The sequence below is a fragment of the Perissodus microlepis genome, chromosome 16, assembly GCF_051167445.1.
Source record: "Perissodus microlepis isolate ML-2025 ecotype Zambia chromosome 16, ASM5116744v1, whole genome shotgun sequence".
Taxonomy (NCBI): domain Eukaryota; kingdom Metazoa; phylum Chordata; class Actinopteri; order Cichliformes; family Cichlidae; genus Perissodus; species Perissodus microlepis.
In genome coordinates this window covers 32,807,667-32,829,613 of record NC_140476.1, presented here as the reverse complement: position 1 = coordinate 32,829,613, position 21,947 = coordinate 32,807,667, and the positions used below count along the sequence as shown (strand labels likewise).

The 21,947-nt window shown below is 42.2% G+C and overlaps 1 protein-coding gene across 22 annotated transcripts in view; it reads right to left on the bottom strand.

Annotated features, from left to right (window-relative positions):
• Nucleotides 1–21,947, bottom strand: part of ttn.2 (titin, tandem duplicate 2) — a 221,696-nt gene that overhangs the window by 75,249 nt on the left and 124,500 nt on the right. For all 22 annotated transcript variants that reach the window (XM_084909012.1, XM_084909028.1, XM_084909015.1 and 19 more), the window contains 36 exons: nucleotides 21,512–21,799; nucleotides 21,135–21,431; nucleotides 20,634–20,820; nucleotides 19,157–19,272; nucleotides 18,776–19,075; nucleotides 17,540–17,839; nucleotides 17,326–17,431; nucleotides 16,894–17,090; nucleotides 16,347–16,652; nucleotides 16,109–16,262; nucleotides 14,487–14,611; nucleotides 14,273–14,391; nucleotides 13,989–14,169; nucleotides 12,039–12,341; nucleotides 11,395–11,937; nucleotides 10,984–11,286; nucleotides 10,559–10,715; nucleotides 10,288–10,430; nucleotides 8,953–9,071; nucleotides 8,379–8,841; nucleotides 8,001–8,294; nucleotides 7,593–7,892; nucleotides 7,126–7,434; nucleotides 6,763–6,989; nucleotides 6,348–6,662; nucleotides 6,119–6,233; nucleotides 5,676–5,984; nucleotides 5,405–5,586; nucleotides 5,085–5,214; nucleotides 4,824–4,975; nucleotides 4,434–4,581; nucleotides 4,119–4,339; nucleotides 2,185–2,281; nucleotides 1,681–1,977; nucleotides 893–1,192; nucleotides 211–525 (listed from right to left, as the gene is read on the bottom strand). In XM_084909012.1, the coding sequence (XP_084765138.1) occupies nucleotides 211–525; nucleotides 893–1,192; nucleotides 1,681–1,977; nucleotides 2,185–2,281; nucleotides 4,119–4,339; nucleotides 4,434–4,581; nucleotides 4,824–4,975; nucleotides 5,085–5,214; nucleotides 5,405–5,586; nucleotides 5,676–5,984; nucleotides 6,119–6,233; nucleotides 6,348–6,662; nucleotides 6,763–6,989; nucleotides 7,126–7,434; nucleotides 7,593–7,892; nucleotides 8,001–8,294; nucleotides 8,379–8,841; nucleotides 8,953–9,071; nucleotides 10,288–10,430; nucleotides 10,559–10,715; nucleotides 10,984–11,286; nucleotides 11,395–11,937; nucleotides 12,039–12,341; nucleotides 13,989–14,169; nucleotides 14,273–14,391; nucleotides 14,487–14,611; nucleotides 16,109–16,262; nucleotides 16,347–16,652; nucleotides 16,894–17,090; nucleotides 17,326–17,431; nucleotides 17,540–17,839; nucleotides 18,776–19,075; nucleotides 19,157–19,272; nucleotides 20,634–20,820; nucleotides 21,135–21,431; nucleotides 21,512–21,799 (8,418 nt within the window). The remainder of the gene's footprint in view (nucleotides 1–210; nucleotides 526–892; nucleotides 1,193–1,680; nucleotides 1,978–2,184; nucleotides 2,282–4,118; nucleotides 4,340–4,433; nucleotides 4,582–4,823; nucleotides 4,976–5,084; nucleotides 5,215–5,404; nucleotides 5,587–5,675; nucleotides 5,985–6,118; nucleotides 6,234–6,347; nucleotides 6,663–6,762; nucleotides 6,990–7,125; nucleotides 7,435–7,592; nucleotides 7,893–8,000; nucleotides 8,295–8,378; nucleotides 8,842–8,952; nucleotides 9,072–10,287; nucleotides 10,431–10,558; nucleotides 10,716–10,983; nucleotides 11,287–11,394; nucleotides 11,938–12,038; nucleotides 12,342–13,988; nucleotides 14,170–14,272; nucleotides 14,392–14,486; nucleotides 14,612–16,108; nucleotides 16,263–16,346; nucleotides 16,653–16,893; nucleotides 17,091–17,325; nucleotides 17,432–17,539; nucleotides 17,840–18,775; nucleotides 19,076–19,156; nucleotides 19,273–20,633; nucleotides 20,821–21,134; nucleotides 21,432–21,511; nucleotides 21,800–21,947) is intronic.

Sequence of the window (21,947 nt, the reverse complement as noted above, 5' to 3'; positions counted from 1 at the left end):
AGCTCTAGTTTCTGCTAAATCACAAATGTGATTAGAAGCATACACAATGGTAAAACATGTTTCAGCACCAACACAATTTGCTGTCTGGAGTTTGACATTTCATTTGGGATCATTTATTTTAGTTTTGCTCGAGAATCATTTAACATGATCTAATCTCTGTTACAATGTTGCTGCTAACATGCTTTAACACAATAATAACTTCTGTCTTACTGATGGGGTCTCTGCAGAGTATGGGGTCAGAAGGTATACTGGGCAGTCCACAGCCAGCAGCATTGACAGCAATGACCCGGAACTGGTATAGGGCCCCTTCCAGTAGCCCAGTGACATCCCAGTTGTTGCCCAGTGGCAGTGCCCTAATGGGCTCACGGTTGACACGGATCCAGCGCTTGGCAGTGGTCTCCTTCTTCTCGATGATGTAGCCAGTGACGGGGGACCCGCCATCGTACTTGGGTTCTTCCCAGTTGACAGTCATTGACTCCAGACAGACTTCGGTCACAGTGGGCTTCTCACACTGACCGGGGACAGCTGCAAGAGGACAGGGCTGTTATCCACGATCCATCCATAATCAATACATCATTTGTCTATGAATTACCAGACAGACAGATCAGAATCCTCTAGAGGTGTGGGTGTTAGTGACACAGTGTAATATGTAATATTGTCTAAGTTTGGCCTGTTAAAGGCCAATTTCTTTTTTTAATATGTCCTGATATATAAAACCATAGAATTGACAGTAGTTTTTTTAATATTAGAAAATGATGACGGTAAATTATGCAGTAAGTGGACCGTAAAGAAATAATTTAACATGTAATAGATAATATTAACATAAAGTGTAATACAAGTTATTTGTCATCATTTGTGTAATGAGGGTGAAGACATGATGGTCTAAACTCACTGAAGAGATTTCTGGCCTTCTCTGGATCACTGACCAGTGGTGGGCCTACTCCAAACTTGTTTTGAGCCATGACTCTGAACTCATACTCGTGGTTCTCGGTCAGCCGGGTTACCACATAGGTACACTCTTTGGGATCATTGGAGACATGGACCCAGGATTTCCTGTTCTCCTCGCGCTTCTCAACCACGTAGTTGGTGATCTTAGATCCACCGTCATCGATGGGAGGGTTCCAGGCGAGGCCTATTCTTTCTGCAAACACCTCCGTGAACTTGACTGGTCCGACTGGGGGACCGGGAGGCCCTACATAGGGAGGGAGGCTGAGTCATATATGTATATCTGAAGAGACCTGGAAATCACTTCAACCAGTGATCAAACCTGCTATCACCTGATAATTAAACTGCTACGAGACTTTTAACCTTAATTTGAGAACATCACACAATTTGAATAAACTGAGTCTCTGTTTCAAAATACAAGTGGACAAAATGACATTCTCATTCTCTCTGAAGATTGCTGTTTTTAATTGAACATTAAAAACTTTTTTAGACAAAGAACCGACTTTGGATACTGCAAAGGCTTTGAGTCGGGCATAGCGCTGTTGATTTGAAGGTGACACAGCGCTCTGCCAGGCCTCGCGTCTGGTAGTGAAACTTGTACTGTTGTTGCCTTTAAATTAAATTATCTGATAAGAAATATGGTTTGCTGTGATTCAGCTTTGTTGAGAAATAAAATCCAAATATTTTTTAAGAGTTGAAAAGACACATGTAACATCTTTAGGTTGAATTTCTTACCAAACACTGAGAGCTTGATGCCCTTGCAAACAGTGCCCAGACTATTAGTGGCTGTCAGGCTGTAGAGTGAGCTGTCATGCCTGCTGGCTTGCTGTATTAGAAGGGTGCACTTTTCCTGGGTTACTAGTTTGTTGATATGTTGGTCATACTGAATGGCAGACTTCTCCTCAGGTTTGTCCAGACTGGCTTTGTGCCAAACGAGGCTGGGGAACGGACAGCCACTAACTTTTGCAACAATGCTGATGTCACAGCCCTCCTCTCCCTCCATAGCCTCACGTAGTTCAATAGTGGGCGGACCTGCAGAAAGATGATCGGTTTGTTATGATCAACAAAACAAACTGTTTGTTAATCACCATCATAAAGTTAACTGAATGCAACATTCTCAGGCACCCACAGATGTTCGTGAAACAGCCCCTATGAATATTTGACTTAAAAAACAAACGTGCTGGTCACATAGAGTGGAATATGAGTAGCCTGTCATTGGCTGAAGAGGCTGTTGCTCACATGTCTGATCCTTGATGACCATGGGTCCAATGGTGGCAGAGGGTCGGCTGGGTCCAGCAGCATTTACAGCTTTTACTCTGAACTCATATTCTCCTCCCTGTAGATTAACAAGACAGTCAACACAAAGTTTGGGTAAAATTCCGGTAGAAATTCCCAAATCACTGTGGAAAGTGGGCTGAAAGCTCAGGTTTTATCCTCTCCTGTTATTTTTTGTTGTTTGTTTTTTTAAGTAAAAAATATAAATGTCCCTCAGAAGCAACTCTCTCTGCAGGATACTGTGGAGATTAGGAAATTATTTTACTGTTACTATTCATAACCATTATCATTACTATTGCATTAATTATCATTTCATCATAGCATTTATTGAAGCTGTTGATGTTACATTAAAGTCTGTATTTCAGGTGTTAGCATAATCACATAATAATCTTTCATTGCAGGTGCAACTGTAATCATGTTATACACATTGCATTTTTGTGCTTATTAAAGAGTTGAAGCTCGGTCAGTTAATTGATGGTCAGAAGCTTCGGGCGGCGCGACGTCCGGCCGATCTATTAAGTAAAGTGGCTTAGAGCTATGGAAGAATTGCATACATGCTTACAATGCACCACATATAATCTAGAAACTGAATAGAGGCCTGTGTGTATTCAGCAACCTGCAGCGTTGGAGTTTGCCTGGTAACAGATGACTCAGAATAAGTCAGGAAGTATACTTCTAAACTGTCTTTGTTTGTCGAGTGAGGTCATGCACTGAGGTCAAGACACACATAGTTTGCCTACACACACATACACAGTATATAGACTTGTTTTGCTTGTAAACGGCATGTTGTACCTTGTAAACGGCATGTTGTACGTCCATAAGTGACACATTTTGGCTTAATTCTCAAATTTTGTGTTGGAGAAATACAAGTTAAAATTACAGTAACATCGCAAAGAGATAGAGTGGGTTAAAGATTATGCACTAAATATTAATCATCTTAAAAAACTTTAAAGTAAAAAAACAATCTTTATTGCATTATGTCTTGATGCATCCTTGATCATCCAGCTAAGGAAATCCCAAAAAGCTGATTCTGTTCATCTGGCGGTAACGTTTTCAGTGGGAGAAAAGTTTTGCCAAAAACTGGTCCACCCCAAGGATCGGGTCCCCTGACACAAACAGAGTAACATAGTTTATGCTGTTAAGTGCAGGAGGATTGCCAGGATTTATACATCGGGGGAACCAAACAACCTCTGACTAAGTGGATGGCACAACACAGAAGAGCCACCTCGTCAGGCCAGGACTCTGCAGTCTATTCACACCTACAGGCCAGTGGACACTCTTTCAATGATGAGGATGTTCACATCCTGGACAGGGAGGAACGCTGGTTTGAGGGCGGAGTCAAGGAGGACATTTACGTGAAAAGGGAAAGACCATCTCTGAATCGAGGAGGGGGCCTAAGGGTACATCTGTCACCATCTTACAATGCTGTGATTGCAGCCATTCCCCAACTCTCTGTGAATGGGACTCATGACCATTGATCAGTGGTCATGAGAATTTGCATATTAATGATCTTGAAACTGACCATTTTTCACTAGTGGTGCTTGTTTCAGTTATTGGGCAAATTTCCTGTTTATAAGGTTGGAAACCTGCAGTCAGCTGAGACTGAAGACGTCAGTTGGATGAGTGACGAAACGTTTCTCCCACTGAAAACGCTACACCCCGATGAACAGAATCAACTTTTGGGGATTTATTGCATTGCATTTTCATCAGTTATCAGTTTGAGTTTTCTAGAAATCATCTTAAATAACTTCCAGAAAGAAAATGATCAATCTTAAAACTAGGACAAAAAGTGAAATTTAAAATATGCCTTTCTCCAGCCATGTATTCATAAATGTGATTCTAATTAATACAGGAAACAAGCAGTACATGGAGGAATACTTTGAAGAGGAAAGACTGACCTCTTTGAGATCCTCTACCACGAAGGTGAGCTCTTCCACATCTCTCTTGTTGCACTGTTTCCAGGTCTCTTTCTCCTTGCCGGTGGTGTCCCAGCTCAATCGTTCAATGATGTAATGCTTCACAGGAGAGCCACCATTATTTTTGGGAGCCTCCCAGCTCAAGGTGACAGTGTTCTTTGTCACCAGGTTAACCTTCAGCTTGGTGGGGGGGTCAGGTGGGTCTGAGAAAGAGGAAGGTTAATTTTAGGGCAATTCATGTAAACTTTGGAAGTATGTGCTGCATATCTGGAGCTGAAATTCCAAGCAAGTCCTCACAGATGGGGTCTCTGGCCCGGGCAGGTTCAGTGGTGACAGTGAACGGGCCGAATCCCAATCGGTTCTCTGCTCGCACTCTGAACAGGTAGTCCTGACCCTCTAGCAGTCCTGGCACCACGTAGGCCTGGCTAGCACAGGCTACATTAACCTGATAACAAAGCAAAAAACTCAGCTAATCAATCACAAACAGCAGAATCTTAAAGTTAAACTTAGCTGTTACATCTACTGCTTCTGAGTCATGGACATATTAGAATCATAGAAGCAGCTTACTATTTAGCCTGGGAGTCTCTATCCATTCCTGCAACATCTAATCAAAGGGACTATTTCCATACATTACTTTTAAAACTTAGCAAAATAGGATAGAGAAACTGACAACAAGGTGATGTTTACCTTGGTCCAGGCCTTGTCGGTCACAGATTTCTTCTCAATAAAGTAACTCTTGATTCGCTCTCCTCCATCCGTATCGGGGAGCTTCCAGATCAGCCTCATGGTTGATCGGGTGATGTCAGTAATCTTTAAGTCCTTTGGAGGTCCGGGAACATCTGCAGCCACAAGCACAGTAAAATATTTAGGACACAGGAAAAAGATGCCACTCTGCCATTGCTAGTCATCTATAAGTATGCTTCTCTTAAAAAAAAGTCACAAACATACCGAGGACAATGATCCTGATGTTGAGGTGTTTCTGTCCAGACTTGTTTTTGGCTGTGATGGTGTAACGTCCAGAGTGAGTCCTCAGACTGACAGGTACAGTCACAACAGAAGTGGTGTCTGTGGACTCCACCTGAACAAGCAAAACAAAAAAATATTTAAAGAATTGTCTTATGTATTTTGTAAGATCTACAAACACAAACATAATAATGCAATGGTTTCATAAAATTTTAACAGACAAGTGAAAAATAAGGGAAACAAGGGCAAGAACTCTTCAGAAAGGTGATTTTTTTTTTCCTGAAAATGTGGTATTAAGGTCTCACCTCAGAGTCCACAGGCAGTGTGTGGAGTTTGTTTTTCTTGTGCGACTTGGCTTTGCCGTCAAAGTCCCAGGTTACCTTAGGAGTGGGCCGGCCTTTGATGGTGGTGGGGATTCTAATGGGATCTCCAGCACGGATGGAAACCAGGTCATCTGCCATCACATCAAGTGTGATTGAAGGTGGAACTGTTGAGTAGGAATTCATAGACACATCAGTGGATGAAATACACAGTATCTACTTATTGTAGTGAAATTTACTTTAAATTCAGACATACGTTGGACATCCTCAATAAGAACTTCACTAGTGCGGGGGCTGGGATCAGACTCTCCAATGTCATTGACAGCAATGATCCTGAAGCGGTAGCGCTTCAGCTCGCGGAGGCTTGGCACTGTAAACTCAGTAGTGGGGTGCAGGGTTTCAGGATCATTTACTCTCACCCACTCTGATGTCCCCTCATCCTGTATCTGGATAATGTAGCCCTTGATGGGACTGCCACCATCACTCTCTGGTGGTTTCCAGGAGAGTGTGACATTGTGTTTTGTCTTATCAGCCACCTCAGGAGCAGCAGGCATGCTTGGAGGAGCTGCAGGGAAAAGCAACAGAATGTGAAAAAAGTATCCAAATTCTATCGTTCATCATCCCCCCGAATCTGGTGGCCAACACCAGACTTAAGTAAGCTGGTGGGTTTTAAAAATACATGCATTGTCCTTTACTTACTGAGAGGGTCAACAGCAAAGGCAGAGTCAGATGGTCCACTGAAAGGTCCGGTTCCTGCTGAATTACAGGCCGCGACCCTAAACTCGTACTCTGTTCCTTCAAACAGACGTGTCACCTGAGAGACACATAATGCAACAGTATTCAATTTCTAAACAAGCAGCTGTACACACCGAGGCAGTGCATTGCTTTAAAATAAATGTTAAAATTACTACAAAGCTCCACAGCTCACCTGGTACTCCCAGCCTTTCATGCCCCTCTTTGTGATGGGCATCTTATTGACTTTAGCCCAGTAAGCAGTACCTTTCTCCCTTTTTTCCAGCCAGTAACCAATAATCGTGGAGCCTCCATTATCTCTGGGAGCTTCCCAGGTTAGAGTCATGGAGGTCTTGCAGTACTCTGCAATTGTTGGTTTCTCTGGTGGGCCAGGAAGGCCGAAGGGGTCTATAATTTGAACTTCCTCAGTTGTGCAGGGATCAGATTTACCGTAGCGGTTCTCAGCCCGTACCCGGAAAAGGTAGGTCTTTTTGTTTTCCAGGTTCCAGACCTTCAGAAGATGTAGGTGATGTTACCATTGGAAACCAATTGGACTACATTTATTATTATTAATATAACTTGTAGTTGGTGCTGCTATTATAAAGACATACCCCATATTTTCTCTCAATTATGCTATTTGTAACCTCCTCCCACTGCGGTTCAGGTGGAGCTTCCTGTCCCTCTTCCACCTCAGGCACCTCTGTTACCACTTCCTTCTTCTCAATGATGTAGTTGGTCAGTTCACTTCCGCCGTTATCAAGTGGTGCGTTCCAGTTGAGGTAGCAGGACTCACCTCTGATATTGGTTACTGTCACATTCCTTGGTGGAGTTGGTCGGTCTGAAGAGAAGAGCATGAGTTCAGTCAGGACACTGTCAGCTGGTTATTCTGATACAAACAGAACTAGCATAACTAATAACATAACACCATATTTTATGTTATAAAGTACCACCTCGGTGACATGATTTCAACTCACCAAGCACCATGACATAGACCGTGTGCGTGGCTGAACCCATGTTGTTGGAGGCAGCCACAGTGTAACTGCCACGGTCCCTCCTGTTGGCTGCTGGGATGGACAGCATGGTCTTGCAATTCATTCTGCCAGTCACATTTGTCTCCATCAGTAGAGTCTCAGTAGGCTTCTCGATCACTACGTCATCCTTAGACCACTCAATCTTAGGGATGGGGAGTCCCAGGACATCAGCTGGGATCTCGATGGATTCACCCTTCTTCACAGTAATGGTGTCCCCTTTGAACTGCTTCAGCATGTGAATCTCAGGAGACACTGAGAGAGGCAAGACAGAAATCAACCAAATCAGAATGCATGAGCCATGAGCCAAGTTATTAGCATCCACCAGGGTTGACTTCTTTATTTTATATACATTTCTCTGGAGAAAACTCTTCCGTCCATTACTTGAACAAGTAGAAGTTTTCAGGCTTTACCTTCATCATCTTGGATAACCACAGTCAGTGGGATGGATGGCTCACTCTCTCCAATAAGGTTGGCACACTTGATTCTGAACTCGTACATCCAGGCATCATCCAGGCCCTCCACAGTCATAGTCATGTTGGGACAGATCTCAGTGTTGCAGGGCTCAAAGGCCTGCTGGTCCTGCCTCTTTTTCTCAACAAAGTAACCAATGATAGGGCTGCCGCCATCATTACGTGGTGGTTTCCAGGCGAACGTGATGGAGTTCTTTGTGCGTTCAGTGTAGTGGAACTTCTCAGGATATGATGGCGGGCCTGCAAAACCACACAAGAAACTTGTTTCAAATACACTTCCACATTTCACACTGCTTCTAAACTCAAAATCCCCAACATCCATAGAATGAAAATAAAGGTGGCACTCACCCTGTGGGTCTACAGCCTTGATGGGTTCTAGTTCAACAGGCGGGCCCAGGCCGTATTTGTTCTTGGCGATGACACGGAACAGGTATTCTTGTCCCTCCATAATGCCCACACACTCACACTTGGACGAGGTGGTTTCAACAGGTTGCCTCCATGTGTGCATCTTGGGATCTCTTCGCTCCACGAGGAAGCCGGTCAAGTCACTGCCTCCATCGTCTTCAGGGTCATCCCAGTTCAGAAAGATCATCTTACGAGTGACAACAACAGGCTTCAGGTCTGTGACAGGTCCCGGGACATCTGAAAATAAAACAATATTATTCTGTTTGATCATTTGTTCAACTAATTAGAAGTTCAGCCTGAATTCTAACGTCCTGGACTCACCCATGACCTCCACTCTGGTCCATGCAGACTTGGTGCCACTGGGGTTGCAAGCGGAGATTTGATATTTTCCGCAGTCTTTCCTCTGGACATTCTTGACTGAAAAGATGCTGTCGTTGTCCTCAGTGAGGATCTCCGCACGGTCTTTGTCAGGTTTGCCATCATCCTTGGTCCAGGTGATGGCTGGGTAGGGTTTACCTGTGACTGTAGCAGGTATAAGGAGGTTTTCTCCAGCTCTGATCACGACGCCATTCTTGACAGACAGATCCAATTCAATTACAGGGATCTCTGCAGGATTTCTGACGAATACAGACTCTGTGAATCCTGGTGTTCCCTCTCCAGCAGCATTACAGGCAATGACTCTGACCGTGTACTTTGCTCCCTCTCTGACTCCATAAACAGTGAAGTTCCGAGTCTTCCACGGACGTTCCGTAGATCTCGACCAGTCCTTGGTACCAGCCATAGCCTGAATAACACCACAGAACAAACAAGAACATCCATCAGGACTGAAATCAACTTCTAACATGACAGAATCTCAAAAACAAAGTTAAAAACGTATGAGAAGTAACTTTTTCACCTTATCCACATGATATCCCAGGATTTCCCCACCTCCATTGTCAGCAGGCGGGTCCCACTCAACTTCGATGGAGTGGTCAGTAGTTGCTGCCACTCGGGCAACTGGAGGACCTGGAGGCACTGTAGGGTCAAAGTAAACACAGATGAATCTCACCCTACGATTGACTATATTTCAGTGAGAATAACTATACCCAGATGAGGTAGGAAGTAATTCAGTTCAAATATTATACTAAAACAAAAAAAACACTTGGAAATCATCTAATCTAATTTTTTAGACCATCAAACAAATTGTATTTAACAAAGACAACATAAGTAAATAGAAAATGCTGTTTTTTCATGTTGATTTCATTTAGTACGAGAATCCAAACCTACCTGGCCCTATATGAAAAAGTGAACCTAACAGCTGGTTCTACCACCTCTCGCAGCAAGAACTGCAATCAGGTGTTTGCAATAACTGGCAATGAATCTTTTATATTGGTGTGGAAGAATTTTGCTCTACTCTTCTTTGCAGATATGTTTGAATTCAGCCATATTGCCCTGTTTGAAGTCATGTCAATCCATTTCTATATGTTTTAAGTCTGGAGTTACTCTTGGCTACTCCTAAACCTTCAATTGGGCTTTTTAGGCCATCCAAACGTGAACTTGCTGGTGTGTTTTGTATCATCGTACTGCTCCATAACCTGGGTGCGCTTGAGCTTCAGGGCACAAAGTGATGGCTGAATATTCTCTTTCAGGATTTTCTAGTAGAGAAGAGAATTCATGGTTCCATTCATTTGCTCATTTTATGCCAGATGCAACAGGACTCTTCAAAATGTTAAACTGTAACCCTTTCCCTCCACGGCGGCGATGTCTCATTCGAATGCTTGCCATATTAACTTTCGATGGCACTTTATCTGCCTGCCATGTTTGACCACAGGTAATGGGGAATCAGGGTTCGATTCCGGAGAGAACCTGACAAACGACTACCACATCCAAGGAAGGCAGCATGCGCACAAATGATCCCCTCCCGACTCAGGGAGGTAGTGACGAAAAATAACAATACAGGACTCTTTCGAGGCCCTGTAATGTGAATGAAATAATCTCTTAAAAAATATTTTCTATTTACTCAGGTTATCAATTTCTAATATTAAAATTTGTTTGAAATTTTATCTGAAACATATAAATGTGACAAGTATTAAAAAAAATAAAAAATTCTGAAAAAATTGCCAGTGTTATAGTGTTATAGATGGATATAACTAAGAATAAAACATTTAGTGATGCTTTTTATTTTCACGGACAGATACAAGAACACAACTCACAGTTCTGTCGAACAAAGGATTTAGAACAGTTTACGTACAAATAGCTGGCTGGGCAGTCTTGGGTTCAGAGGGAACACTGAACTTTCCAGGGCCGGCCTGGTTTTCGGCAGCCACTCTAAAGATGTAAGTCAGCCCCTCGATCAGACCTTCAACATTTAGCTCAGGGACAGGGATGATGTTCCTGAAGACCAAAGGTACCATGAAGGCTTTGTTATTACCCTCACACAAGCCAGTATGCACTTTCATGTGTCTTGTTGCAAATTGGAAAAAAAAAAGAAATAAAATGGTTACATTGTATGGTTTTCTCACCTATTTACACGTGCCCAGTGTGAGCTGTTGATCTCACGGCGCTCCACCCAGTATCCCAAGATGGGGCTGCCATTATCATTTGGTTCATTCCATGTGACCAGCATGCTATTGGCTGTGATGTCATCAACTTGTGGTTTATCAGGTGCTTCGGGAGGTTCTAAGGACATACCGAGATGAAATAGCAGAACAAAAATAAGTGGTATGTTACTATTTTTTGTATACCTTTAAGTTCATTAATAGTACAGTTATCTGTTAATTAATCTACATAATGACATATATTTAATTTCAGCTGACCTTTAATCAGTTACAAACATTTTTGTGCTTTAAAACTCTACAAACCAAGCTGAAAAAAACAACAAACAAATAAAACAAAACCAAAAACTAGCTTACAGCATAGACCAGAATAATAATAACTGCACCCATACCAAAAGGATTCTTGGCAATGACCGGTTTGGAGACACAGGGTGGGCCTGCACCATGCTTGTTCTCAGCCACGACCCTAAAGATGTACTCCTTCTTCTCAATGAGTTTGGGCACCAAGTAACGACATCCTTTCAATATTGCGGTAACGGTGCTCCAACCAATCTCCAGCTTGGAGTTGTCTTTCTGTTCCAGGGTGTAGTTGAGAATCTCGCTGCCACCATCATCCAGAGGGGGATCCCACTTGCAGATCACAGAGTTCTTCCTCACCTCCTCGAATCTAAAGTTTACGGGAGGCCCGGGAGTATCTGTAGACAGAATAAATGTTCAGATTTGAACTTTTTGTATTTTTTTTAACACATGATTAGCTTTAAAGTATAAAGCTTTGGTTATAGAAAACACAAAAGAACTCGCACCGAGTATGTTGACCTCGCAGGTTGCCGAGGCAATGCCATGGTCGTTCTCCACCTTCACCATGTAGACACCATGATCAGGGCGAATCGAGTCCCTGATAATGATAGAGGATACACCCTTGTGGCTATTGTCGATGGCCAGGCGTTCATTTATGGTGGGGTAGTCTGGCTCCTCGACCTCTGGTTCTGGAACTTCCTCCTCCTTTTTCACCTCGCCTTCTTTTTTCACCTCGCCTTCTTTTTTCACCTCGCCTTCTTTTTCCTCAGGTTCTTTCACCTCTCCCTCCTTCTCCTCTTTCTTCTCAGCTGTCCCCTCTTCTTTCTCTTTTTCCTGCTTCTTTTCCTCTTCCTTCTTTTCCACCTTCTTCTTCAGGGGTTTTTCAGGTCTCTTCCGGAGTGGCTCAGGCCGAATTGATTGGTTGTTCCAGTACCAGGTGATCTGAGGGTACGGAGATCCTGAAATGTTGGCATCCAGGCAGATCTCGTAGCCTCGCTTCACGCTGAGACCAGACTGCAAGCTGCCACTCAGGAAAACCTTTGGAGGATCTAAGAGAGAAATAAAATCAGACAAACCGAAATGCGTACCTACAAATAGAGAAAGTGAGAGATAGATCGAGAGAGAACGAGACCACACAGCTGATACATACCAATGGTATCGGCGGCCTTGATAAATGCCGTGTTGCGTGATGGCTCACTGATCCCAGCAGCATTTTCAGCTCTGACTCTAAAGGTGAAGTTCTTTCCTTCTGTCAGTCCTCTGACGGTGTAGGATAGTACAGGCACCAGGAAGTCATTGCACCTCTCCCACTTGTCCTCTCCTTTCTGCTGCTTCTCTAGGATGTAGCCCATGATTTTGGAGCCACCATCATACATGGGAGGCTTCCAGGTTAGAGTAACAGTACTGGATGTGGGGTTGTGGGTCTCCACATCCACTGGTGGGTCAGGAGCATCTGGAACAAGATTTTGCATTCAGTTAGATTTCTCTTGGAAGCAAAATGTCAAACATTTAAAACTAAATATTTATTTTCACATGGATGAAATATTCTGTTGAATGTTTCTCTCTAATTTAACACACTAAAAAGACTTCATATATGATAAGACACATGCCACACAAATACTAATACAGCTTTAAGAATGCAAACAGCTTAAAAACCTCAATAAGGTTATTGGAATAACATAACTATGGCATAGTGTTGTGCTATGCCAAAGTCTGACTATTAAAACATGAATTGGCTCATATTTGAATGAAGAATTCAATCAATATTATGACTGAGTTGTTAGGGTCTGCCCTGCATTCGTTTCACATCTACTCAATCTTAATATAAGTATGAAATGCAACATGAGACACGCCCATATGTGTTGTACACAGAGATAGAGTTGCAAGGTGAGCAGATGACTACAGTCAGTGTTGGGAAGGTTACTTTTAAAATGTATTCCACTACAGATTACAGAATACATGCCCCAAAATGTATTTTGTAACGTATTCCGTTACGTTACTCAATGAGAGTAACGTATTCTGAATACTTTGGATTACTTAATATATTATCATGCTTTTTACAACTACATGAATGTCCTATTGCTGTGTGATTTATTACTATTACTGAAGGTTACTCTCCATACCAACACCAACTAGAATCTTAATATAAATGAGTAACAGTAGGTGGACATTAGGTAAGGCTGCACTTTTTGCAGCGATCTCGTATAGAAAACTATTCCGTGCGTATATAAAACAGGTCCGCGGCTCCGAACCGTAGTAAAGGGACCTCTGGCTAATACGTCGGGTTCGTGTCGGGCTCGTAGCTGAAAACTAGCTTTACTTTGTTGTCTGGGTCAACTTTGCTAGCCAGAGACAGAGAGAGGCGTTGAAAGGCTGCTCCAACGGAGCTTATTGTTTCAGAGGAAACAGGAACACAGCGTACAGTCGAGTCTTAATAGCTTACTTACAGCTGGGCTCGTCAGGCACTCTTCTTGGCTGCAGTGGTTATTATTATATTTACATGCTTCCAGCTCCCGTTTCTGCTCGGTGACAACTTAAATAATGTTTTGAGTAATAATTTAAAAAAATATTTCTTCATGTCATTATGCAACTAGGGGTGACATGGGCCACGAGATTGAGACACGGGCATTAGAGCCTCTTAATGCGTGTTTTGTTTGGGTTTCCATCAGAATCACCAAAATAGAGAGGGCATAGCCTAACATATGAAACAGGAAAAAAACGCCGTGTAATCCATTTATTTCAACAAAGTAACTGTATTCTAAATACCACCTTTTTAAACGGTAACTGTAACGGAATACAGTTACTCATATTTTGTATTTTAAATACGTAACGCTGGTACATGTACTCCGTTACTCCCCAACACTGAGTACAAGTGCTATAAAACTTTAAGAACTAATAATCAATCTTAAACTGGGAAAATCACACAGTATCATCTGTGCTGACTCCTGCTGACTACATTACTGCTGCTATCCCTCGAATGGTTAAGGGTGAATGCTTTAGCTAATCTCCATCTCCATCCCAAGTGATCATATTCTCTACTGGCATTCTCACAGCAGGAAGTAGAATCCTTGTATGACATCACCAGATTTGATTTCCTTACGTTTCTGGTCCTCGGCGATGACTGGGTTGCGGAGCTCGATGAACTCTCCTCCTCCAATCTTGTTAACGGCCTGGACCCTGAAGTAGTACTCTCCATTGTGGATGAGATCTTTGACCACCCAGCTCACCTTGCACTCTCCTGACATTATGTTGACGTATGTCCTCCTGCCGGCCTCACGCCGCTGTGTGGCACCACAAAAGTAACAAATGAAAAAACACATGAGCATTTTATTTTCACTGTCAGATTTCTAACGTGATCAGTAAAAACACGCTGCCATCTCAGACCTGCAAGACATAGTGAAGAATTGGACTACCACCATCATAATCTGGTGGATCCCATGAAACTTTACAGGAGCTCTTTGTGATCTCAGAAGCCACAATTTCCTTGCAAGGACCAGGAAGCCCTGAAGACAAAGACATAGAGACATGAAAAGAAATCGGCTCCAGGTTCAGTGTGTCTCTCCAGTGATGTACAAACTGGCCACGTGTGTTTAAATACCGATGACTTTGACATTGATGGTGGCACTGGCACTTCCCAGCTTGTTTTCTAGTGTCACTTTGTACACTCCAGCATCGGCATGAAGACTGCTGTCAATCTCCAGGTGACAGGAGGTATACTCCTTCCTGTTGAGCACCAACCAAGAAAGAAAAGACACAAAGCCATTTTAATGAAGCTCATGTTGGGCTATTTCAATTCAATTCAATTCAATTCAATTTTATTTATATAGCGCCAAATCACAACAAAAGTCGCCTCAAGGCGCTTCATATTTCCCAGCAAAAAAAGATCAGTTTTCTACTGTTTGTTTGAAGAGTAATTTCAATATAGTATTCTTTAAAGAATATGTTCTTCTATTATATCAGTCATTCCATCTCAAATCAGTACATCCATGAGGGTCTGAAAGGCGCCTATAAATAAAATGTATTATTATTATTATTTTTATTACATGTTTGGTAACATTTTCTACTTAAACAACTCCAATTTGCTTAAAAGTTTTATGGTCCAAAGTTTACCCATATATAGTGAGTGCTGTGAAATTTTAGTTTTATACATTAGAATTAGTGCTGTCAGCGTTACTCTCGTTAAAATGACGTTAACGTCTTAACCGCATTCACGCGGCAGATCTCTGTTAGCGTGGATTGGCCCATGCTAGGGGCTGCACGGCACTAACGCGTTAACGGGCTAACCGTGCTAACACGTTGACGCTGTGCAACCCTAAAACATGAAATTTTAGTTTTTCACATTAAAATTAAAAAAGAAATATTTTTTAAATGGTCACTTTCAGACCATTGTTTTGCTAACTGAAATATGAATGTATGTGTCAAAAACTATTAAAAACTGGTCTTTCTAACAGCTGAAATAGATCAATTTGGGACAGATACGCACATAAAAAAATTGCCTACTAACCCCACTGACCCTAAACCCCTAATCTATCCCTAACCCAACCCTAAACCTGACATGACTTCTACAGGTAAGCAGAGATCAGGCATGTAAATACATATAAATTCCCCATTCTTTATACTCCCAGATCGGGTGCTAGTAGAGGCTGGGAGTTTGAGGGTCCTGCTCAGTTTCTTGGACTGCACTCTTCTACCTCTTAGTATATTTTAAACTTAATTTTAAATATCAGACTGAATGATATGACTGCTTCGGTGCATTAAGTCTCAAACTGGTGGGTAGAGCAAGTGTCAAAAATGAAAACTATGAATATGTTTTAACAACATTATTTTTCAGTTATCACAAAAAGCAATACCTGGAAACTCTAGAATTTTCTTCTACATTTTTCTTACCTTAACTTGCCACTACTCAGACATTTACACATCGGTCCCAAATTAAGGATCTTGATGCATTTTGATGGTAAGAAAAATGAGTGAAAATTTCAGACTCAAATATTCATGTTCAAACTTTTCCTCACATTTAAATGTGTGAAAAATGGCTTGAAAGTAGGTGGATTGTAGATTTTTATTTATTTTTTTGTTTGTTATATTAGGATTAAATTTCACAGCAAGCATAAAGTTTTTATGCAAATCAGAGATGGATGAGTGTAAGGCCTGTGCTCATGTGAAATGAAATAACCGATATGACAAAAGTTCTAGATGAAAGGATTCGCACAGAACACTCACCTAAAGCCAAGGCGTTCATCCGCCTTCAGCTCTTTGCCATCTTTGTGCCAGGTGATTTTAGGTAAGGGGACTGCTCTAAAGGGAACTGGAATGTGCAGCTTTTCTGTTTCCACAACAACTAGATCCAGAGTCTGGAATTCCAGAGTTGGGTTGCCTGAAAACACAGAAAAACAAAATCTTTCTCAGCCACAAATGAAGGGCACCGGTGACTTTCAGAAACAAATATGAAGATTCTTACAGTCAGAGTCTTTGGCAAAGACATTTTCAGAGATGTCCGACGGTTCGCTCTCTCCGATAGCGTTAACGGCCCTGACTCTCAGAATGTACTCCTTTTCAGGGGTCACACCCTCCTCTACGCGGTACTTGAGCTCCTTCACTGGACGGGAGTTCACCCTCATCCACTTCTCAGTTCCAGCCTCGCACATCTCAATGTGGTATCCTCTGACAGGGGCGCCGCCATCTGTTTGTGGAGGTTTCCAGGCAATTGCCAGGAAGTCTCGGCTGGCTCCAGTCACGTGTAATTCAATGGGTGGTGATGGGATGCCTGGAGGGGAGAATATAAACTCAGACTCTCCACACTTTAAATTGTTTTTACTGTTACAATATAATTATTAATGAATTGAAAGCCTTTATTGTCATTATACATAGTATAACGAGATTAGAAACAGCTCTATAAAAGTGCACACGTGCTTATAGCATTTTATAAAAACTATACAATAATTTAACTATACACTTACTATAAATATATGAACCTTATTTATTTATTATCTATTTCCTGAGCTGACCTGTTGGATCTTCTATGGTGAGAATCTCGGTGGGTTCACTTGGGTGTCCACTGCCAGCCTCGTTCTCAGCTCGGACCTGGAACTGAACCTCTGTTCCCTCAATGACGTCTGTTACCCTGTACTTACAGTCTGGACCCGAGGTCTTCCCACATTTCACCCAGCGAGTTCCAAGCTTCTCTTTTTTCTCAATGGAATACCTGAACACCCAATGGAATACAAGGGAAATAGAGCTTTATACATACTAGGTCGAGGAAACAAATCTGCTGCTTTTGCTGCAGGTGCCATTTACATGGTGGTCTACTAATTGCCTATCCTGCATGAGAAACGTAAGGAAATCAGTTTTGCAGAAATGTTTAAGTTGCACGGGACTTAAGTTGTGCAATGTCACATACAGGGTACAAGATAAAATGTGATAAAATGGTAAAATGTAACCTGAGGATGGGTCTTCCACCATCGTTTTTCGGTGCCTCCCACTGCAAGTCCACATATCTTTTGGTCACAGCACTGACAGCGAGAGCGTAGGGTGGGCCAGGAGTACCTGGAAATGAGGAAACATTATCGTCGTTCTTTGACAGATCAGCAGTGAGGATTTTCATTGCCTTCAAATTGAAATGATTTGTGCGACTGCGCATCCTTTCTAACTTACTGAAAGTGTCTTTTGCCAGCACAGAGTCCTCCATCTCACAGAAGGGTCCGACACCCACAGCGTTCTCAGCAGCAACACGGAACACATAAAGCGACCCTTCGTTGAGCGGCTTCACGTCGCACTTCAGCTCTTTGACTGTGGTGTCCACAGTCTGCCAACCTTTACGCCTCACATCACGTTTCTCCACAATGTAGTTGGTGATGGCTGAACCTCCATTGCGCTCAGGAACTGCCCATTTCAGCTCAGCACTGTTCCTGCTGATGTTGACAACCTCTAACCAGCGTGGAGCTGAGGGAGGGTCTGGGGAAAGGAAGACAAACCACAGTTTTAATCTGTCGGTGTGACCTGGCCAGCTTCAGAGCACCAGCTGTTGGATGTATCGCCCATATACCATAGTGTACCACGCTTATTCTCTACCAGTTTGTCTTAGAGGGAAATGTTTTGACTGTTTAAAACTTCCAATATTCCAAAAATTAAAACTAAATTTAAACAATTAAACTCAATTTAAGAAAATGTGAAACTGTGCTTTACATGTCACATCATTTGTCTTTTCCAGATGAAAAACACATTTCATCTAAAAAACCTGTTTAATTCAGGGTGAACATCCTCAGAGTTTGAACACTGATCAGCTGTCCTACAACAGTAAATGCTAAGCTGCCGGTCTGAGAGTTCAGCTGTTGAACATCCCTCCTGTCTTGTATTCCCCACATAGACGTTTTCCCGAGGGCGTTCCATTTTTACCAATTATCCAAGCGTGCATTTAAGTTTTGGTTTTCAGTTTTGGTACTGAAGCTATGATATATCCCACTGTACTGATGCTCATGATTGGACATAGATTTAAAAAACAAAAAAACCCACCCTGAATAAATGCAAAATTTTAACCTTATATGCTGGAAAAAATAAGGCAGCTCTAATCAACCCACCTCTGTGTATTTTTATGGCAGAGGGTTATGTGAGAACCTTTCTCAGAGAACCCCACGTATGCTTATTGTACAGTTAACCGTTTGTGTTCTGGACATTTGTTTTTATTTCATGTTTGTCTAAATTGTCTGACAGCACCTGTGTTATAGAACCACACACACTAAATATCTATGTTTATTTGTGTGTGTTTTATAAATTGCACATTTTTTTAAGCTCACCCCTCTTGTATAATGTGGCAGTCAGTGCAGAACAGATCACTGATCTATGTTTTACTCCAGTATGTTTTTCTGTTTTTAGATCACGAGTTATTCTTACTGAGTCTCTCTTTGCAGAGCACTGGGTCAGTGGGTTCACTGGGTTCGCTCTCTCCAGCCACGTTAACAGCTCGCACTCTAAACGAGTACTCCTGCTTCTCCATCAGGCCCTTTAGGAAATATTCCAGCATGGGGATGTTCTCTGCCACGCGGATCCAGTCCGTGGTGCCGGTCTTTAGCATCTCAATGACATAGCTATCAATCTTTGCTCCGCCATCATGCTCTGGTTTGGTCCACATTAGGAAGCATGACGTCTTAGCTACGTCCTTCACTGTGGGTTTGCCAGGGGGCCATGGAGGGTCTGGTAGGAAAAACAACCGTGACATATTTATCTATTCTAAACAGATTTAAAGTGCTTATAGAAGTAAGGGAAATTTAGTACCAATAGGATCTTTAACAAGGATTGGATCTGTCTCCTTGCTGGGTTTTCCAGTTCCGGCCAGATTCTCAGCAAGGACTCGGAACTTATACTTCTTCCTGGTTGGAAGACCTTTGACCCTAATGAAGAAAAGTACACTGTAATCTACCAAAGAAGCTTAATGCAAGAGTCAGTTTTGAAATTCGACAGCAGAGTAGCTAGGCTAACCTTTTTTGTGTCTTTGACTGGTCAAAAAAGTTATAGCATATGAAAGTTCTCTTTTTACCTGCATTTTAATGCAAATATAAAAAACTTCTATAAGACCAATAGTGTCAACGTTTTGTTTTTTCAGTTTATACTGTTGCCTCATTTCCATTGTCAGATGTTGAATAATAGAGATGATGCATAATCTTAGTTTCCCATATGCTTTTACACAAATCAATTGTTTTTAACATTGGGAACTATCACAAGGTACAGTGCATTTCGGATGAAGACTCAGTGGCCAGTATTAACACTGCTGTGTTGCTGCTGTAGTGTTGCAAATGTGAACGATGGAGATTGTTGTGGAAGTTTTCCATTAAGTAAAGCCTGCAGACGAGCGGTGAGCGGTAGCTAACATTCTTTCATCACAAACAAAGAACAGAAAACCAAGCTTGGTGGAACCTGCATGATCGTGGTGCAGACGGTCAGCAGAGTCACTGAGCCTAGCATGGCCCTCAGTTAAATACCTTCTCCAGGAACAAAAGGCAGTACACAGCTGTTTCACAGCTTAAGGTTCGCACTCCATTGCTACCTCCCAGAGTCCTCGAAGAGACAAAAGACTCTTCCTGTGGAGTTGTCTGCTTGTCTGCTTCCCCCCAACTTCCTTACCAGACCCCCACCATTTGTCTAACTGCATGAGTGTGAGACATGCTAAAATCCAGGGATTTATTTCATCAGATCTATTTGCCAGACAATTTTTCAGCTCGGTGTAATACACTGAAGCACAGCTGTGACGGCTGTATGAATTGATTGCTTCAGTCAGCCTTTGTCTGTTGGCATCAAAATCACTGAATTAACTTTTTTTCTAATAGGTTAACTTATGGGACAGGTGCTTTGTGAAAACAACAAAAGTAACCAGATCAGTCAGTTTCAGTCTGGTGTTACTAAACCACACATTTGTCCGTATACAGGGGTCGCTCATAAATGAAGTCTAAAGTTATTATCTCCTAAAATGTATTTGATCCAGAGAGTCCTGGATAGAAGGTGAACCTGGTAACAGTGAAAACCTTTTAGATGCTATAACTTGTTTTGACCACATAGTTGTACTGTGTTTTTATAGTTAAGAACACATTTCATTTCAGTGAAGTATTAGAGAAAACAGAAAACATCAGGAGCACCAGTACTTTTTCTATTATTCCTGAGTTTAAACTTTTCTGTTGGAAATGTACATCAGCACACTAATCTACCAAAGAAGCTCAATGTATAAACATCAGTTCTGAAATGTGACAGCTAGGCTCACCTGTAGTTTGTGTCTTTGACTGGCAGCTTGTTGCATCTTATCCACTTGTCATGGTCAGCTTCGTATCTCTCCACCCAGTATCCAGTAATTGGGCTTCCTCCATCCTCATCGGGCTCATACCAGTTCAGATTCAGAGAGTCCTTTGCAATATCTGAAGCCTCCAGCTTGTAAGGAGCCCCGGGAGTATCTGAGGACAAGATCAGATGCATCAGGTTAGTCCAAGTCATGAAGACTTGATGTACTTGACCAAGTAAAAAAGCCTGATTATGATAAATGTTCCACACTAAACTCTTCAATTAGCTGAGAATCAACAAGAACAAGAATCTCTCACAGGATCTTATAAAAAAACTGTACAATTAAGCTGTTTTTCCATCTTAATGCTGCATCAGACATTTCAATCCAAACAAACAGAAAAAATACTACTGTATATGAATATTTACATAAAAGAAAACTGGAAATGGAAATTTCTGTTTCTAAGATATTAGATGTAAGGTAGCCTACCAAAGGGGTATTTGGCAGTGATTGGTGGGTGTTCAGCAGCTGGACCAACACCAAACTGGTTTTCAGCAAATACTCTGAAGATGTAGTCCTTGAACTTGATCAGACCGGTAGCTTTGTATGTGGTCTGCTTCACAGTGGAGGACAGTTTGTGCCAGATCTCACTATCAGCAGCTCGCCGTTCAACAATATAGTTGGTAACTTTGGAGCCACCATCATCACGTGGAGGGTTCCAAGCCAGAAAGCAGGACTCATTGGTGATTTCAGAAATGTCAAAAGCAGCAGGAGGACCAGGCTTATCTGTTTTGAAGAGCAGATTTAAAATTGTAATCAGCAGAAACGGAGAATCTGTACCTTTCTCAGTCATTAATTGATCTTACCAAGGATGTTGACATCCACAGTGGCAGTGGCACGACCGCTGCTGTTGGTGGCTTCGATGATATAAGTGGAACTGTCGTCTCTCTTTGTCTTGGCGATGGTGACCATGGAGTGTCCTGGCTTGGTGTCAATGGACACCCTGTCATCTGGTTTGAGGACCAGGTCGGCTTTGGTCCACTTGACTCGTGGCTCAGGCTTACCTGTCACATCAGCAGGAAGTTCAATCTTGCTGCCAGCGTTAGCAGTCAGACCAGCCAGAAGCTTGGCATCCAGCTGGATCTCTGGAGGCTCTGCATAGAAATTAAGGACAAGAAGTCAGTCAGTAGGTGGGCATTGAGATGCCATAGTCACAATAGAGTAAAGAGGACAGCAAGCTCAGTGTGACCACGTAAAACTAATGGCTTGCTTATACGGAGTTTATACGAGGGAATAACTTGT